The 16,715-nt window shown below is 46.2% G+C and overlaps 1 protein-coding gene across 1 annotated transcript in view; it reads left to right on the top strand.

The window, feature by feature from the left end:
• Nucleotides 1-16,715, top strand: part of LOC111150410 (mitogen-activated protein kinase kinase kinase 15) — a 118,079-nt gene that overhangs the window by 27,555 nt on the left and 73,809 nt on the right. Inside the window, exons 4-5 of the mRNA XM_022507830.1 lie at nt 13,332-13,525; nt 16,517-16,685. Coding sequence (XP_022363538.1) covers nt 13,332-13,525; nt 16,517-16,685 — 363 coding nt within the window. The remainder of the gene's footprint in view (nt 1-13,331; nt 13,526-16,516; nt 16,686-16,715) is intronic.

Below are 16,715 nucleotides of genomic sequence, written 5' to 3'. Positions count from 1 at the left end.
TTGAAACTAATAGGACATTGTATGTTAATCACTCTGGAATTTAAAAAAATTAGAGCAAATTAATTAAAGTTTTAGAGTTTTGGCTCTTACGGGTCTCTGATGAATTTTGAGTTAGTTTTTGTGTCTAGCGTAAGCTAGGGGTCCAGCTTCTTTCTTTTGCATGTGGACATCCTATTGCCCCAGCACCTTTTCTTAAAAAGATTTTTCATTCCCTGTTGAATTATCTTGGCGCTCTTGTCAAAATCAGTTGATCGTAAGTGTAAGTGTTTGCTTCTGGACTTTAAATTCTCTTCCATTGATCCGTATGTTTACTCTTGCTCCGGGGTCATGCTGTTTTGACTCCTGCAGTTGTTTTTTTTTTTTTTTTTTTTAAAGATTTTATTTATTTATTTGACAGAGAGAGATCACAAGTAAGCAGAGAGAGAGGCGGAAGCAGGCTCCCCGCCGAGCAGAGAGCCCGATGCGGGGCTCGATCCCAGGACCCTGAGATCATGACCTGAGCCGAAGGCAGAGGCTTAACCCACTGAGCCACCCAGGTGCCCTGATTCCTGTAGTTTTATAGTAAGTTTTGAAGTTAGGAAATCTGGTTCCCCCTACTTTGTCAACATCGTTTTGGCTGTCTGGGGCCCCTTGGAATTCTATATAAATTTGAGAGTTGGCTTTTGCATTGCTACAAAACAGACCGTTGGAATTTTGATAGAGATTGCCTGTATATGCATATCCCGTGAGTGATTTTGATATTGTGACAAGGTTGTCTTCCCAAGAGCACAGCATGCCTTTCTGTATCTTTAGGTCCTGTTTCATTTAGTTCAGTTTTATAGTTTTAACTGTACAAGCTTTTCACTTTCTTGGTTAAATTTATTCCTGGATATTTTATTCACTTGCACACTCTTGTAAATAAAATCATTTTCTTAATTTCCTTTCCAGGATAGATTTTTCTTTAAGTCTATTTATTTAAAATAAGCCCTTACACCCAACATGGGGCTTGAACTCACGCCCCTAAGATCAAAAACCCTATGCTCTACTGGCTGAGCCAGCCAGGCACCCCAGGATAGATTTTTATAAAAAACATCTTTCGTAAAAATGTTTTACACCTAACACACTGCACTTGATAATTCAATTTTTTATTAAGGTTTAAATTTTAATTCCAGTGTAGCTAACATAGGGTTGTTTTAATTCCAGTTCTAGGCCTTACTCCGTGTTCATCGCCCTTTTCATCCCCGGCCCTGGTTTCTCCCCTTCCCCTCCCCCATGTGATGCAGCTTCTGGTCCAGGTTCCATAAGAGATGCTTCTCTTCTGCCTTCTTTTCATCTATTTTCATCCTTATGTTCTTTCCTTCTGCTATACAGATAATCAAAGACGGCCATTTCCCACATCTTATCACTTCAGAAAACCTGTTCAGATGATGAAAGATCAAGGTTGAGCCTCTATGGGAACAGGAGTGAAAATGTAGCCAATCCAAGAGATGACTTTATCTATTAAACCTTGGAACTTCCTGGTAGTTTGTTGTTAGTGTACATAGTCTGTAGGGGTCCTTTAACGGTTTTAATTTTCCTTTGCAAAAAACAATCAGGCCTCCAGAGTTAACGGTATATTTGGCAGCTTGGTCCCCCCTGGAGGTAGACTGTGAGTTTGAGCTGAGTGGAGTGCGCAGGAGAGGCATTGAGGCACGCCCGTGGGATCAAGGCTGAGGAAGAGGCAGGAAGGAAGGAAGCAGGACCGGGCAGAGAGAAATGAAGCTGGGATGTAGGCTCAGCGATGGACTTGGCTCACCCCATGGGAGGCTCTGGCGCTTGAATGGGCTTTCCGAGTTGTTCTCAGTTGGGATGAGAGGTCCCATATCCAGCCCTCACCGGGAGGTATGTGACTCTGGGTGGGGTACGGTCTGCCACAGAGGGGGTTCTGGATGGCAGTGGCAGCGCCTCCTACCTTGAAGTGGGGGTAGTGTCTCTGTGTGTGTCTGTCTGCCACATTATAATCCTTTGATGTGAGGAATTTATAAATCCTATATGCCCCGAGATTGAGGACTGTATCTCTAAGGCTCAGAGGCACGGAAATCATTTTTCTGTGCAATTCCCCACACTGAACATGTTTCCCTTTAAACTGGTGAACATTTTTCCCTTTAAACTGGTGAGTGAGGGGCACCTGGGTGGCTCAGTGGGTTAAAGCCTCTGCCTTCGGCTCGGGTCATGGTCCTGGGGTCCTGGGATCGAGCCCTACGTCGGGCTCTCTGCTCAGCGGGGAGCCTGCTTCCCCACCCCCTGCCTGCCTCTCTGCCTGCTTGTGATCTCTGTTTGTCAAATAAATAAATAAAATAAATAAACTGGTGAGTGACTACGTGGAGGCAATGCATAGTTTTCCCAGAAAGGAAACACGGGTTCCTGGGCCTCCCCTGTCCCCCAGGAGAATTACTAAAAGATGAACCATCCCACCCAGTGCTTAGAGAAGGAATTGTTAAAAGTACACTAGACCGTATTTTCATTTGTCACGTCCCAAGGCTGGAGTTCACAGTTGGTTTTTAAAAAGCAAAGGTAAATTTCCAAGCTTAGATCATGTTATTAAAAAGCACCTTATTAGAAAATGAATCTGGTTCTTGACCTCTGCTCTAGGTGGTTATTTTTTTTCCTGGAATACCAATGATATTTAAGAGAAACTCATTGTTCCCATTGAAATAGTTATCTCTGTAATCCCAGTCAATTGGAAATTCTTTGAGAAACAGACATGGGCAATATTGGGTGCTTTTTCTGCAATGTTGCTTTTTACCTGGCTCACGAGGACTGAGGACTCAAGTTCTGGGTAACAGAATTTCTCCGGGTCTTTCCCGCTTACCTCCCTTCTTCAGTTAGCTGTGGCTTGGGATCCCCAACCGTCAGCCAAAATGTAGATCGCTTAGGGACACTTTGGTAAAAGGACAGTTAAATTTCTTCTTCTCCTTTAGATATTCTTTGGGTTTTCTAAATTCTGATCAGAATTCCTACCGCTTGTATTAGGAAAGAACAAATTTCAAACAGGAAGGCTATGTCTCCTAGTAGACGGAGAGGCAGAATTTTCTTCTACGCATAGAATGTGACTTAGGTAAAAATCTCTGTCCTTTGACTACTTATTTCATCTCTGTAGCTATTTCTTAGTGTTTCTATCTCATCTTAGATTCTCTTTTGTCTAGTCTTTTTTTTTAAAAAAAGATTTTATTTATTTATTTATTTGATAGAGATCACAAGTAGACAGAGAGGCAGGCAGAGAGAGGGGGATGCAGGCTCCCCGCCGAGCAGAGAGCCCGATGTGGGGCTCGATCCCAGGACCCTGAGACCATGACCTGAGCCGAAGGCAGAGGCTTTAACCCACTGAGCCACCCAGGCGCCCCATCTTTTCTCTAGTCTTGACTGATGTCTTTTTTTCTCCCTACCTGCGCGGGGTCTTGTGTTCTCTTTCGAACTGGAGCGTTCTGGAAGTGCAAACCACAGAACTTGGGACTGCCTCCCTTGAATGTCGCATTTCACAGGGCCAATGTCAGAACCAAAACAGAAACAAATACCTAATTCTCCCCCTCGAACCGAAAAAGTCTTTGGTGTCCGATGATACCCATTTGTTGTCTTTCCACTGAGACGAGGCGCATAGCATAAAACTCCGCACTCACCCGTTGGTTGGGGCTGGGTAGTTGGCGTCGTGCCTCACAGCTTGCTTTCTCGAGGGATCTCTGAGAATACAGCCGGAATGGCAGTTCCTGACAGGCGTCCTGTGGAGGAGAGGGAAGGACCTGAGGTTTGTCTGCCTCTGTGGGCCATTTGGTGAAGCTTTCCGGGTCTCGATTTCCTCCATATGAAACGAGAGGCTGAGTCAGGTGATGACTGAGACGCGTGCCGGATCCGAAATGATTCTGGGACTTCACGACAGCCCTCCAGCCGCTGGAGCCAAGCAGAGGGGCTCTTGCCGTGGCTCCCTCGGTGCTGCTTGGCACGTTTCCCGCAGGGGTAGCTTCAGGGACCTTTGTCGCGGCCCGACTGCCTGCTTGAAACTGTTACTCAGCTTCTGCCTATTTGTTCCTGTCCTGCCCGGGTAAATACAGAGAAGCAGCCACGTCGAACGCTGTTTGCCATTATCTTAAAGCAAAACAAAGCTCTGCATTTCCCTGACGTGCACGTGTGGGGACTTAAAAAATTCTCCTGCAACCAACTAGACAAAGAATTGTGTCGATTAGGGCTTAAAACCTTGTCGTGATCCTTCTTTTGGAGCAGCACCTGACTCGGCTTTTCTTTCTTAATGAATTGACCTTTTCTCGCGTGGTCACGTCAAATGATTTTTTAAAAATTATCGTCCCGTGTTCGGTTGCTTTGTAAATTTTGGGGGGAACGCTTTTCTGTGCTTTTCTGGTTTCCATTTTCACGTAGGACTTGCAGCTCTTTTACGTTACAGGATAAGAGCTCTGAAGTCTGACATTCAAGATAGGTCTTCTTCCCTGAGTGCTCAGAAATCATTTTCTCTCGGGTCGTATTTAACCACCTTTCATCTGCCATAGATCCCGCCCCCACCTCTGATGAGGTCATTTGTTGACTGATTAAATGTTTGTGTTGTGATTTTTTAAAAAAAAATAGGTTCTCTAGGAGGTCGAGGTGAAAGTCTCATTATGACCTCTGTTAGCATGAGTTTTTACACATTGTATTTGCTCCAAGGAATGAATTTATGAAAACTGTGCTGTTCTGGCCCACCTTTGCCACCTGCTGCTAGCCGTATGTAAGAGAGAGAGCAGGCTACCAAGGCCCCTTGGCGTGTGTTTCTGTCGTGGCCTTCTTGCATAGAGTACGGGCAGAGGGGCCAGGTGCGGGGAGAGCCCTGGGTGTCCTTGGTTAGTGACCGTTACTGAAACCCGTGGACAGTGAGGTTAAGAACCCAGTGTGCTCTGCTCTCCTGGGTGATTCTGGAGACCCCAAGCTGCTGTTCGTGGAGGGGGAATCCTGCTGTTATTCCTGGAAGACTTCAGAGGTGAAGCCCCCTGGAGAAACTCCTGCGGGTGGGGGTTCTGTGTGAAACATGTGCTGGGATCCAGGGCAGGGGCTTGTAGATTTCGGAGGACTTTGGGACCCCTTTGTCGATCTGGAGGAGGCTGTGGATCCCTTCTCAGAATAGATCTTAAAATGCTTAAATATACAAAGGATTGCAAAAGTGACCAATTACACTGGAACATAGTTATGAAAATATGTTTTAAAGTTGTAATTTAGGGATGGTGCCTGGAGGGGCTCAGTCAGTTAAGCGTCCTCCTTCAGTTCCGGTCGCGATCCCAGGGTCCTGTGATGGAGTCCCACATCAGCCTCCCTGCTCGGCGGGGAGTCTGCCTCTCCCTCTGCCTCTGCCCATGGCTCATTTTCTCTCTGCCAAATCAGTAAACTCTTGAAACATAAAGTTGTAGTCTATGTGCTGCTTTATTAATGTCTCCAATAATTAGATCAAAGAGCAGGTCTGAAAAAGCTCATGACTTTGGAGTAGTAGTGGGTATGAAAGTTATTTTGAGATCTCTCTGCAGGAAGTGTAATGTGATGTGAAAAATTCTATGATTTCTATGAGTGACAAAGTCCCAGGTCCTGTTAAAACTAAGAAGTGTTACCTACATTCCTAATGGAAGGCAATGTTATGTTTCAGTTAAAAGTAAATGGTGACAAAGAGGTGATTTTTCTCTCATTTAAGTTCACAGGCTCCCAAGGATTACTAGACTCCAAGGTCAGAACTCCTGGTCCAGTCTAGAACTACTGAACACAGCTAGTACTTACTGCATGCCCGCTATGCACCCTGGCCATGAGGCCTCTATCACCTGAGGAAACTGTAGTATTGTCCTCATTTTAAAGATGAGGCCACTGAGATTTGGATGCATAAGTACATGGCTCAGGGTCATTCATCTGCTGTGGAATGGAGCTGGGATTCAGTCCTTGGCTGTCCCGGTTCTCCACCATCTCGCTGTGCTCGAACAGACGTGGTACTTCCTATCTCAGTGTTTAATATGGCATTTCGTCTTCCCCTAACTCAACCAGTGGGGGGGGGGGGGACAACAACCCACTACCCAGCTCTGCTGAGATGACAGTGAAACAGAGATGCGTCCACGCCCTACGGGTGAGATGTAAATTGCTCCGTCCTTTGTGACAGCGGCTCGAGAGTCTCACCCTGACTCTGGTTATCTCATTCTTGGGGAAAAGACCACAGTGTAAAGAGGCAAGGGTGTTCGTCTCCGTGTACAGTAAGAAGCTTTTCGGAACAGGCTTAAATAACAAGGGAAAGGTTAAGTGCAGGATAAATCCTCTCACGTGGTGTATTCGTCAAGCATTAAAAGTTACGGCGTTGGACGGTGGAAGCGTTCAGTCTCACCAGATCGTACTACTGACACTGCACTGGAATTGAAATAAAAACGTAAAAAATAAAATCGGTGACTGGCAGAGGGGAAAAATGACGACATTCAAGACTGTATAATCAAACTTTTATAATGAGAGCCTCTTAAAAAGCACTTATTCCTTAACTTGCTGGTGCTGTAGGACAATCTGTTCATGGTGGTGAATCTGTACATGGTGTGGCAGCAGTTCTAGAAATCTCCATCGTTAAGTTAGGAACCGAAGACTTTGGAGGACAGACTCCTCCACTCCCTAACCTCCCAGGGTCCGAGACCAGTGGCTTTTACTCTGCTCTCTGACCTCACTTTACTGTATCAGAATCTTCCTTTTGGAGGTACTTGAAGAGTGTTTGGAATAAGGTTTACATATTAATGGGCCTGGCGTACTCGTTCTATTGCCCCATTATGTAGGAAACTAAGCTGCCCTTGTTGAATGTGTTTTAAAAAGCTGGATTCCTGGGATGTTTCCATTTATAAATGTAACAATTACAAATATACAAGTTGGGTTCGCTATTGGACATGTGTTATGCTAATCAATGTTTTTCTTTTTAATTTCTGGTCTCCCCACCAACAAAAGTCTGAATGTGCCCCATCATTTGAAGATGTTTGGGCCTATTCTTCTCCTTTGTAAGAACAAAAGAACTGCCCTCAAAAGCCTGTGCTTTCATTTGGAAGTTTATGAATTGCTTTTGTAAATGTAGCCATTAGTCCCAATTGCTTTCTGTAAAATTTCTTAAACTCTTGTACACTTCATGAGAGATTTTCTCAAAGGGAGTATTTTTGCTTTGCCAAGGCTCCAGATTCCTGCTGTCTCCTCAGTCCTGTCCATTCAGCTCGCTCAGTTGTTCGCAGAGGTCACGTATCCCCTTTCTTTCTCCTCGTTTTTCTCTGACGGTGGCTGAACGTTTGCCCAAAGCATCGGGTCCCCTCCCGGCTGCGGGCAGGTCTTCACGAGCTTCTGCCGCTCTCGCTCTGCCTGCGGGAGCCAGGATTTATTCGTCAAAGTCTTATTTCTTCACACCTCATTACTGAGGACTTGAGGAGGATAGGGACAGAGTTCACTCTCATGCTATTTGGAAGGAATGGGCTTGCTGAAGAAGGACGGTCAACAAGATTTTAGCAGAAATGTTCCTTTTGGAAAGAGGTTTTTTTTCAAGATTTTATTTATTTATTTGACAAAGAGATCACAAGTAGGCAGAGAGAGAGAGAAGCAGGCCCCCGGCTGAGCAGAGAGCCCAATGCGGACTCCATCCCAGGACTCCAGAATCATGACCTGAGCCGAAGGCAGAGGCTTAACCCACTAAGCCACCCAGGCGCCCTGTAAAGAGTTTTAAGACCTGTGATACGTGTATCCAAATAGCTGGGATTCTTGGCCCTTCAGTTACCCGCCTTTTGGGGAGACACGGGGTTATTTAGTTGTAATGTCAGGAAAACTTTTTGTCAGGATCATTGCTCTCTATAATCTGTCTATTAAGCTGAGAGAAGAAAAGAAAAAGGTATACATTGATAGAGTTGGTTATATTAACATTTCCGTTGACCATTTCTGGTTCTTTTGGTTGGTTTCTGTGGATTCCAGATAACAAATGGCGCCCTTTCCTTGGGCCAGTACCGCCTTATTTCCACCGTCATCTCTCGTACTGTTAGTGTCAGATAAATCCCATTGCCATGTGGTACAGTCCCCAACATAGGATTACGTACATCGCTTTATGCAGTTGTCTTTTAAAATCAGTTAAGAGAAGAAAGAAGAGATTGGCAATCCTATCTGTTCCTTTACTGGCGTTATTTGTTTTGGTCAAGTGAATTAGAGTTAGTGTCTGGTGTCACTCACTTTCAGCCTGAAGAACTTGCTTTAGTAGCTTTCGTAAGATGGGTCTTCTTGGATCAAAGGATCTCCATGGTTGTTGATCTGAAAATGTCTTCGTTTCACCTTCATTCTGAAAATCTAGCTTTGCGAGATAGAAGATTCTGGCTGACTTATTTTGTCTTTCGCCCTTTTGAATATGTCATCCTGCTGCTTTCTGGCTTCACTAATTCCAAGGGCAAGTCCGCTGTTGATTTAATTGGCGTTCCCTTGTATGTGCTAAGACATTTTTTTTTCTTGCTCCTTTCAAGATTTTTATCTTTGAACATGCTGACTGGTGTTTGTCTGGGTATGGGTCTCTCAGTTTATCCAGGGGGAAGTTCGTTAAATTTCTTGGCTATGTAGATTCATTTACTCATGTTTAAGAAGTTTTCAGGAATTATTTCTTTGGATATTTTTCTGCTCCTTTCTCCCCTGTCCTTATGGGACTCCCATAATATGACATGTTTGTGTTGGTGCACTGGAGGGTGTCTCAGATTTCTCTGAGCTTCTTGCCCTTCTTCTTCATTCTTTCTTCTCTCTGTTCCTCAGATTACATACACCGTTGGTCTCTGTGCAAGTTTGCTGATTCTTTCTTCCACGCAGATTTTCCTGTCGGGTCCCTTCAGTGAATTTTTAATTTTGGTTACGTGTACTTTTGAACACCAGAAATCCCATTTGTTTCTTTTTTGTGACTTCTGTCTCTTCACCGATACCTTCTATTTGATGAGATATCATCATCATATCTTTAATTCTCTCAGCATTTCACGTGTCCTTTAGTTCTTGGAGCATCTTTATAATAGCTGTTGTCCTGTCTTTGTTTCCTAAGTCCAGCATCTGGGGCCTTCCAAAGTCATATGCTGTCATCTGCTATTTTTCCTATGCATGGATCATACTGTCCTGTTCCTTGGCATGTTTTGTTTCTTTTTCGTTGAAAAGCGGACATTTTATTTTTTTAAAAAGATTTTATTTATTTGAGGGGCACCTGGGTGGCTCAGTCGTTAAGGTCTGCTTTCAGCTCAGGTCGTGATCCCAGGGTCCTGGGTTCGAGCCCCACATCAGGCTCCCTGCCCAGCATGATGCCTGCTTCTCCCTCTCCCACTCCCCCTGCTTGTGTTTCCTCTCTCGCTGTCTCTCTCTGTGTGTCAAATAAATATAATCTTTTAAAAAAAGATTTTAGGGGTGCCTGGGTGGTTCAGTGAGTTAAGCATCTGCCTTCGGCTCAGGTCATGATCTCAGGGTCTTTGGATCGAGCCCCGCATCGGGCTCTCTGCTCTGGCGGGAGGCCTGCTTCCCCTTCTCTCTCTGCCTGCCTCTCTGTCTACTTGTGATCGCTCTCTCTGTCAAATAAATAAATAAAATGTTTTTTTAAAAAGATTTTATTTATTTGAGAGAGTGAGCACAAGAATGGGCAAGCAGACAGAGGGAGAGGGAGAAGCAGACTCCGCACTGAGCAGGGAGCCTGACACGGGCTCCATCCCAGGACCCTGGGATCATGATCTGAGCCAAAGGCAGAGGCTTAATGACTGAGCCACCCAGGCGCCCTGAAAAGTAGACATTTTAGATAATGCAATATAGCAACTCCAGATACTGAGCGCTTTCCCTCCCGTCTGTGGAGCTTGTTTCCGTCGCTGGCCAGTTTGTTGAGTGACTTGATGACACTAGTTCAGGGAAGTCTTTCTGCTCACAGTGTGCAGCCTCTGGTGCCACTCCTTGGCGGGCACAGCGCTGGGCATGTACGCGACCGCTCTGACCCTCCCACCACTCAGGGGTGACGGGGGTTGCATTCTTCCTGTGTTAAGAATAGACCCGAGCTGTCAGTTGATGACTGTGTTTCTGACTGTGTCCTGGGATGTAAGCTGTCCACAGCCTGAGATCATTAAAGTGGGGCTCCTTTGCAGGGCAGTCATCAAGGCCCGTCTTCAGGGTTTCGTCTGACCTCCGGAAGGCTCTTCTTAGCTCTGTCTGCCCTGTTGCTCTTTGAGAAATGAGCTGGTCTGCCTTCGACCTATTGCTGTCTTGGAATTACCAACTTCTTCATTTCCTGCCACAGGAATCTCCCTGGTTTGTGATGGTGCCCGTAAGGTTGGCCTTCCTGTGTTGTGGGTCCTCTGGTCCGCTTCTGGAGGGCCGCAGAGCTCTCTGTTCTTACAGGATGCCTCTAGCCCCAGGCAGAGCCTCCGAACGCCTGCTCCAGAGCGGGTGGCGGGGGATACAGCCCGACTCGCACCTGCTCTAGAGGGAGGTGCCGTGCAACAGTGGCAGCCCCCGATCTTCTCAGCTTTGCCTCTCCTGACAGGGAACCTTTACTCCTTGTATTCTGGGACAAAAGGTGATCAGGGCCCAGTTTTTGGCCTATTTTGCCTACATGTGGGAACTGGGCAGGGAAATGGAACTCTGGTTCTCTCTGTTTCTCTCTCTTTAAAAGAGTTTATTTGTCTGAGATAGATCTAGAGCACAAGCAGGGAGAGCAGCAGGCAGAGGGAGAAGCAGGGTCCCTGCTGAGCATGGAGCCCAGTGCGGGACTCGATCCTAGGACCCCAGGACCATGACCTGACTTGAAGGGAGCCACTTAACCTACTGAGCCCACTGGTCCTCTTGACCACACTTGCCTGGAGCAGAGCTGCTCCAGCCTGCTCTGTGGTGAATGACAGTGTTGGTGGCCTGGCCAAGGAGAAACTGTCACCCTAGACTAGAGCTTGTGGAATAAAAGGGAGCCCCTTCTTGCCTGTCCCCAACCAGGGTAGCATTTCTGACACTCTGGGCTGGAGGATAGGGGAGGAGCAGGTTATCCAATGCAAGAGTGTCGCTGTTCTTACCAAGATGAGTTGGTTTTCTTGAATAAATGTGTCTCTACTTGCTGTATGCTCTTCAGACAATTCATAGAGACTTAAAATGTTAATTTTGGGGGCCAGTTCGGGCTCTTCTTCTGGGGAGGTAATCTGAGAAGCTTCTCACCCCACCCCACCCCCAATCTAGCTCTAACTTTTTGAAAAAAATAAACTCTGCTCTTGCACAGATATTTGACCTTCTAGACCTCGCTAATGCACACAGTCTTCCTCTTTCTGCAATCAGAATGCTTTTACCATAAACTCAGCCCGTGGAAAAACAAGCAGTTTAACCTTCTGATTGCATAAAAGGCATTGAATTTACTTCAATAACATGGCTTTGTATTATAGATGGAGAAATTTGTCTCTAACCTACCCAAACCTTACTTTGCTGGACAGTACGAGTCTGTCTTCGAGAATTTGAAGATAATAACAGGAAGGGAAGGATCTTTGTTCCCCTGGTGCAGGCAGTTCCCAGTGATTTCTGGGAAGTAGCTGCAATTTTCTCCCTGACCCCAGTTAGCACCCACACACCTGAACTTTTGCCACTTCTGTTTATAAAACACTGGTATCTGTATTTTGAGGGATTTAACCCCAATATCTGATGCCCACAGGGATGGTCTCCAGCTGCTCTTCTGGGTAAGTATTCTCAGAAAATCCTGTTTTCAGGAATAATAATACAGGAATAATAGCACATCATGGAGCTTAACGTAAGGTGAGGGCTGCCGCCTGTTTTCGTGTGACCAGTCAGTTCCAAGTGCTTCTTGCATGTTTATTTAAATGATGGGGGAAAAGTTAGAAGATGAAGAGTATCTCAGGACATGTGAGAATATGAAATGCAGGTTTGTGTCCATAAATGAACTTTGGTGGGGACGTAGTTATGCTCACGTGATCATGTGTTGTCTCAGGGGCTCTGCTGCTCTGAGGGGAGAGTTGAGTGGTTGCCGCAGAGACTGGCCCACGGAATGCCCAATCCTTCCCGTCTGGTTTTTTACGGAGCAAGTTTGCCGACCCGGTGTGAAATACGTTTGAATGGAGCAGCATGAGTAATTTTTTCTTAATGAAATATTTTAGGGCCTAACAACCATGTCTCAGGAGGACGTAGAGAGGCCCGACAGGGTACAAAAGAGAGTTACAGGACAAGTTGTTAGTTGGGCTTCAGGTGGAAATAGGCGTGCGGCCTGTTCTGTAAGCAAATCTCATTCACAAGGAAAACTTAAAAGCCTAGGTCACGTGGGTATTTGAGATGAGCTCCCCAGTGGTGCTGGTTTTCCCACAGCTTCTGTTTGATCTGAGATGGCAGCATTCTGATTGTGTTTTCTGTAATTACTGAATTTCTTTCTAATTGAGCAGAAGCTATCTTCCTTATGTGGTCTCTTGTTTTTGGAGAGAACGTGCTTCCCAAGGTTATGTCTATATTAATCTAAAACCCTCAGATAATTCCACTGAGTTTAAAAAAATTTAAGAGAAATCAGATGAAATATTTCTGGCATGATAGACATTGTTGAAAACCAAGCGAAGAGCTAGGAGTTAAAAAGTCTGGAATTTTAAGCTAGTTGCTTTTTGTGGCAGTGTAGACAAAAGCTTGACTGATAAAAGAATGTCCTGTAAGAATGTATTTTAATCTTTCAGATGTGCTAAAAATTGAGCATGATTCACTGCTTTTACGGGTAGTGTTTATGCTTTGCAAAGGATCGTGATTCATAGTGAAATTGTAATTAGTTCTTAGAAGAAGAGATACTGTTTTACCTGAGCAGTAGTTGGCATAATAAAACGTTAGCATCCTTTTTTAAAACGTCTCCGGGATTAGTCATATTTGTTGATATCTCTTCCCTGCAAGACCGTTTTTACTCAACAAAGTTTATAATCGTTCACCTGTGGTTCAGTGGTCCAGCAACAGGGCTTTCCCATCCATGTTGAAAGAAAGATCTGCCTTTCCCTTGCCGTTCTTGCTTATCAGTGGGTTCACGCTCCCTCTTATTGGGGGGGGGGGGGGGGGGGATGTGGTGAAATGACGTCATTTCCATGACTTAAAAACCCTAAAAGCTCTGCCAGGGAAGTTCAGAGACATACACAGATCAGCTCAACCTCCGAAACCAAATTTTTGTGTTTGGGCTTGTGGGCTTGCAGGGCTTCCGGTCTTGTACCTAGAAGATTCCTCATCCTGTTGCACACGCCGTGACTCATTCTCTAGCGCTTTCTCCTTCCCTGACCTACCAGTTTCCGCCTGCCCAAATCCACGGCTGTGCTTCTGCATCAATGACTTTGTGACTCATTTCTGTTTCTGTTTTCCAGGCATCTAGTGGAAATTACTATTTCATCCCGTACATCGTGACGCCGTGCGCTGATTATTTTTGCTGCGAGAGCGACGCCCAGAGGCGTGCCTCCGAGTACATGCAGCCCAACTGGGACACCATCCTGGGTCCGCTGTGTGTGCCCCTGGTGGACAGGTTTATTAGCCTTCTCAAGGACATCCACGTGACCTCATGGTAATTCCCATTCGCAGTCAGCAACCCTGGGAGCTTTGCTGGAATTTTCCCTTCACATTCGTGGAGGCAGTGGACTCTTAGGAGACCGTAATGCCCAGAGAATGGGGAACCCCAGCCAGTCCGTTCTAAGTGCCCCTGGACTCTGCTGTTGTTCCTTGCTACCTCGCTAGGTTGGGCCTTAAAGAGAATAGAAGTGGAGTTTTAGCAGGTGAGGGCTGAGCCCGAGTCTGGCCCCACCCAGCTCCCTGCCTGACCTTCATAAAGAATTCTCTGTAGCCGTTTTCTCATCTAGAAAATAAGGACGTGAAGTCACTGTTCTTATGCTCTTTCAGCCCTGAGATTCCGTGTTTTAAGATCCTTTCCAAACAGGATTTTGTCTCCCCCGTCCCCAACCCCAAGCAGCTGTTGGCGGTGGTTAAAATGGCTCAGCAAGGTCACTCGGATCGTGAGGGTCTCGCGTTGAGTCAAGCCACAGGACGTCCTGACCTCAGGACGTCTTGGGATGTGTTCTTTGCAGATTTTGTCCTTTGTGGAGAAGGTGGGGGACACTCATTCAGAGGTGGGCAGTTCTGGGTCTGAGTTCTACGTCAGACGACGCCGCACTTGGCAGCCTCCTGGCCGTCCGCTCACCTGTCTGAGCCTCCGTGCTTGAGAGGCTGGACTCGAAGGTGTTCTGGGTTCTCAGAGTTGGAGGCCCGAGGTTATCCACTAGACCAAAGGATCCAGTTATCGACCTCACAGCCAGGTTTAAGGATTTCATGTAAGTGATGTCACAAGAAGGATCTGTCCTTCCAACACAAATGAGAATCCAGAGCCCTGGATGGATTGGCTTTAAATGGAAAGGCCCCCACAGCCCACTGTGGCTCAGATGGTGGCTTCCCCCGCTGTGACGTGTCACTGTCGCGTTGGTCTGAGTTACACGCTTGCTAACAGCCTGTTCCTTTACTATCCTGTCATCTCTTGCTTGGACACAGAGTCTCTTCTATGCCCCTTTATGGGGAAACGAGACGAGAAACCCAGGTCTTTGTGACCCAGTGCTAGTGCGGACAGCAGACGGGGGACCTGCAGTGGCGCTTTCGTGCAGAACCTGACGCAGTCCCACCTTGCCGCACAATGAGCATTTTAGTGACATTTGGGGAGAAAGCTCTTCAAATATTAGCTTTTCTGGTCTGATGAGGAAATGGGCTGGCTCGAGTCTGCCATCCTAGCAAGGCCTTGTAAGAAGTGGGCTCACGTTCATTCTTCATGAAATATGTGTTTGTTGTCAGCAGGAAAACCTGTTTTGATGTGGTATGATTTCAAAGGACTTGAAATATCTGTTGGTCACTTCCGTCTCTTGAATGCTTGGTGAGAGGGTACGCAGGGCTTCTGGTTTAAAACATCTGGAAGAGGGTTGCCAGATAAGTTTTTCGCTCAGGTGTCAGCTCTCCTAGATGGGTAAAGGCCGCCTGTAGCCTTGTGCTGAAGAGGCCTTTGAAGCCATTTCCAAGTTCACATCAGTTAGCAACATCCTCCCTCATTACCACGGGCAGAAACAGCTGCATGTGTCGTACATAGATGATATCCCCAAGTCAGTGTTTTGTTTATTTACTTACAAGTTCTAGCTCTTGTGAAGTTTCTCAGCTCATTAAAACTAGTTTTCAGAATTAGCTTTGAAAACAAGACTAAAGTCTACCTTTTCACTTGTCAGGCTAAATTAATAATGCTTTAATATCTTTGATGCCTTTATCATCCACCAAACGGACAGTGGCTGTCACCCAACTTAATGACTCCTAAGACTGAGAGAATTTTAAACACTGGCAGAATCCGCCTATTTGCTCATTGGGTTGATAAGCAGTAGACACACAAAGTAAAAAAAAAAGCGCACTGATCATTTGATGTCAGAGTTCTTTCTGTGGGGCACGACTTCCTTCTTTAAATGTTAATTGGGCTCCTATTTTGAGCATTCACATTTACTTGGCGTCGTTTTAAAACTATTAAAAGTAAGTAACATTCTTTCTTAAGTATTTGTCTTTTTCTGAAGACTGTTAAATTGAGCTTGCTCTTTTTTTTTTAGGTTTATTTCTTTTAGAGAGAGACAGGGTGGGTGGGAGGGGCAGAGGGAGAGGGAGAGAGAGAGAGAGTCTTAAGCAGACTGTCCACTGAGCACAGAGCCTGATGCGATGCGGGGCTCCGTCCCACGACCCTGAGATCATGACGAGCCTGCCCCTTTTTTCTCATGAACAGCTTAGTTTTTCTCTCTACAGCGAAGTCCTCTTAGCCACTTAACCGGTTGATGGTAGATTACTGCTTGGCAGTGTCCGGTCTCCATTAAAACATTACTTGGAAAGTGGGCCACATATTTAAGTCCATTCTTGGTCATTGCAAGTTGGCCTCTGTACACCAAGTTGGATCATTTGCGAAGGTTTTAAACCAAGTACCAGATACTAGCGTTGGTTCTCTGAGAGGCTCCGGTGAGCGATTGCGGGGGGTTTGAGCCGCTTTAGATGTTTTTATGTATTGCTATTATTATCATCATCTAGATGCTCCCGGGAAGGAAGTTGTGTTTTATGTTAGAAAAGCCTTCTGGCAGTCGAAAATGAGTGGAGGAGTGGGAGTGAAAGGCGGAGGTTGTCCAAAGGCTTCTAGGCACAGCCTCTGGGGTTTGCTCGAGGACACGCCCAGCTTCTGGCTCTTGGCTGAGTGGGAAAAGCTTTGTGATTTCTAGGTGCGGATCCCTGATAGACTGACAGCGGTCAGCTTGGAAAGTACTTCCAAGGTCCTAACGAGCTGCATTTGTTGATGTGGAGTGGTTGGTTGCCACAGACGGTGACTAGCAGGTAGGACCTGTCTCCTGTCTCTGCTGGTGCGGAGAGGCTCGGGCCTGGGAGAGGCCCCCGTGTGTCCAGCTGTGTTGTGGTTATAAGAACCAAGGTGCTTTGAGCTACCGAAGGAAACAGAGTCCCAGATGCAGGTAGATGGGCCCAGAAGTTGTCCTACTTCCCTCTCCAGCGCTTACTACAAAGAAACCTTATTAAACGACATCCGGAGAGCCCGGGAGAAATACCAGGGTGACGAACTGGCGAAGGAGCTGACTCGGATCAGACTTCGCTTGGACAACACCGAGGTTCTGACCGCAGACATCATCGTGAATTTGCTGCTGTCCTACCGCGACATCCAGGTACGAGCCCATTTCCCGGAGGCTGGGGCG

The sequence above is a fragment of the Enhydra lutris genome, unplaced genomic scaffold (assembly GCF_002288905.1).
Source record: "Enhydra lutris kenyoni isolate GAN:26980312 unplaced genomic scaffold, ASM228890v2 scaffoldscaffold23, whole genome shotgun sequence".
Lineage (NCBI taxonomy): Eukaryota > Metazoa > Chordata > Mammalia > Carnivora > Mustelidae > Enhydra > Enhydra lutris.
This window is presented reverse-complemented; position numbering and strand designations above follow the sequence as displayed.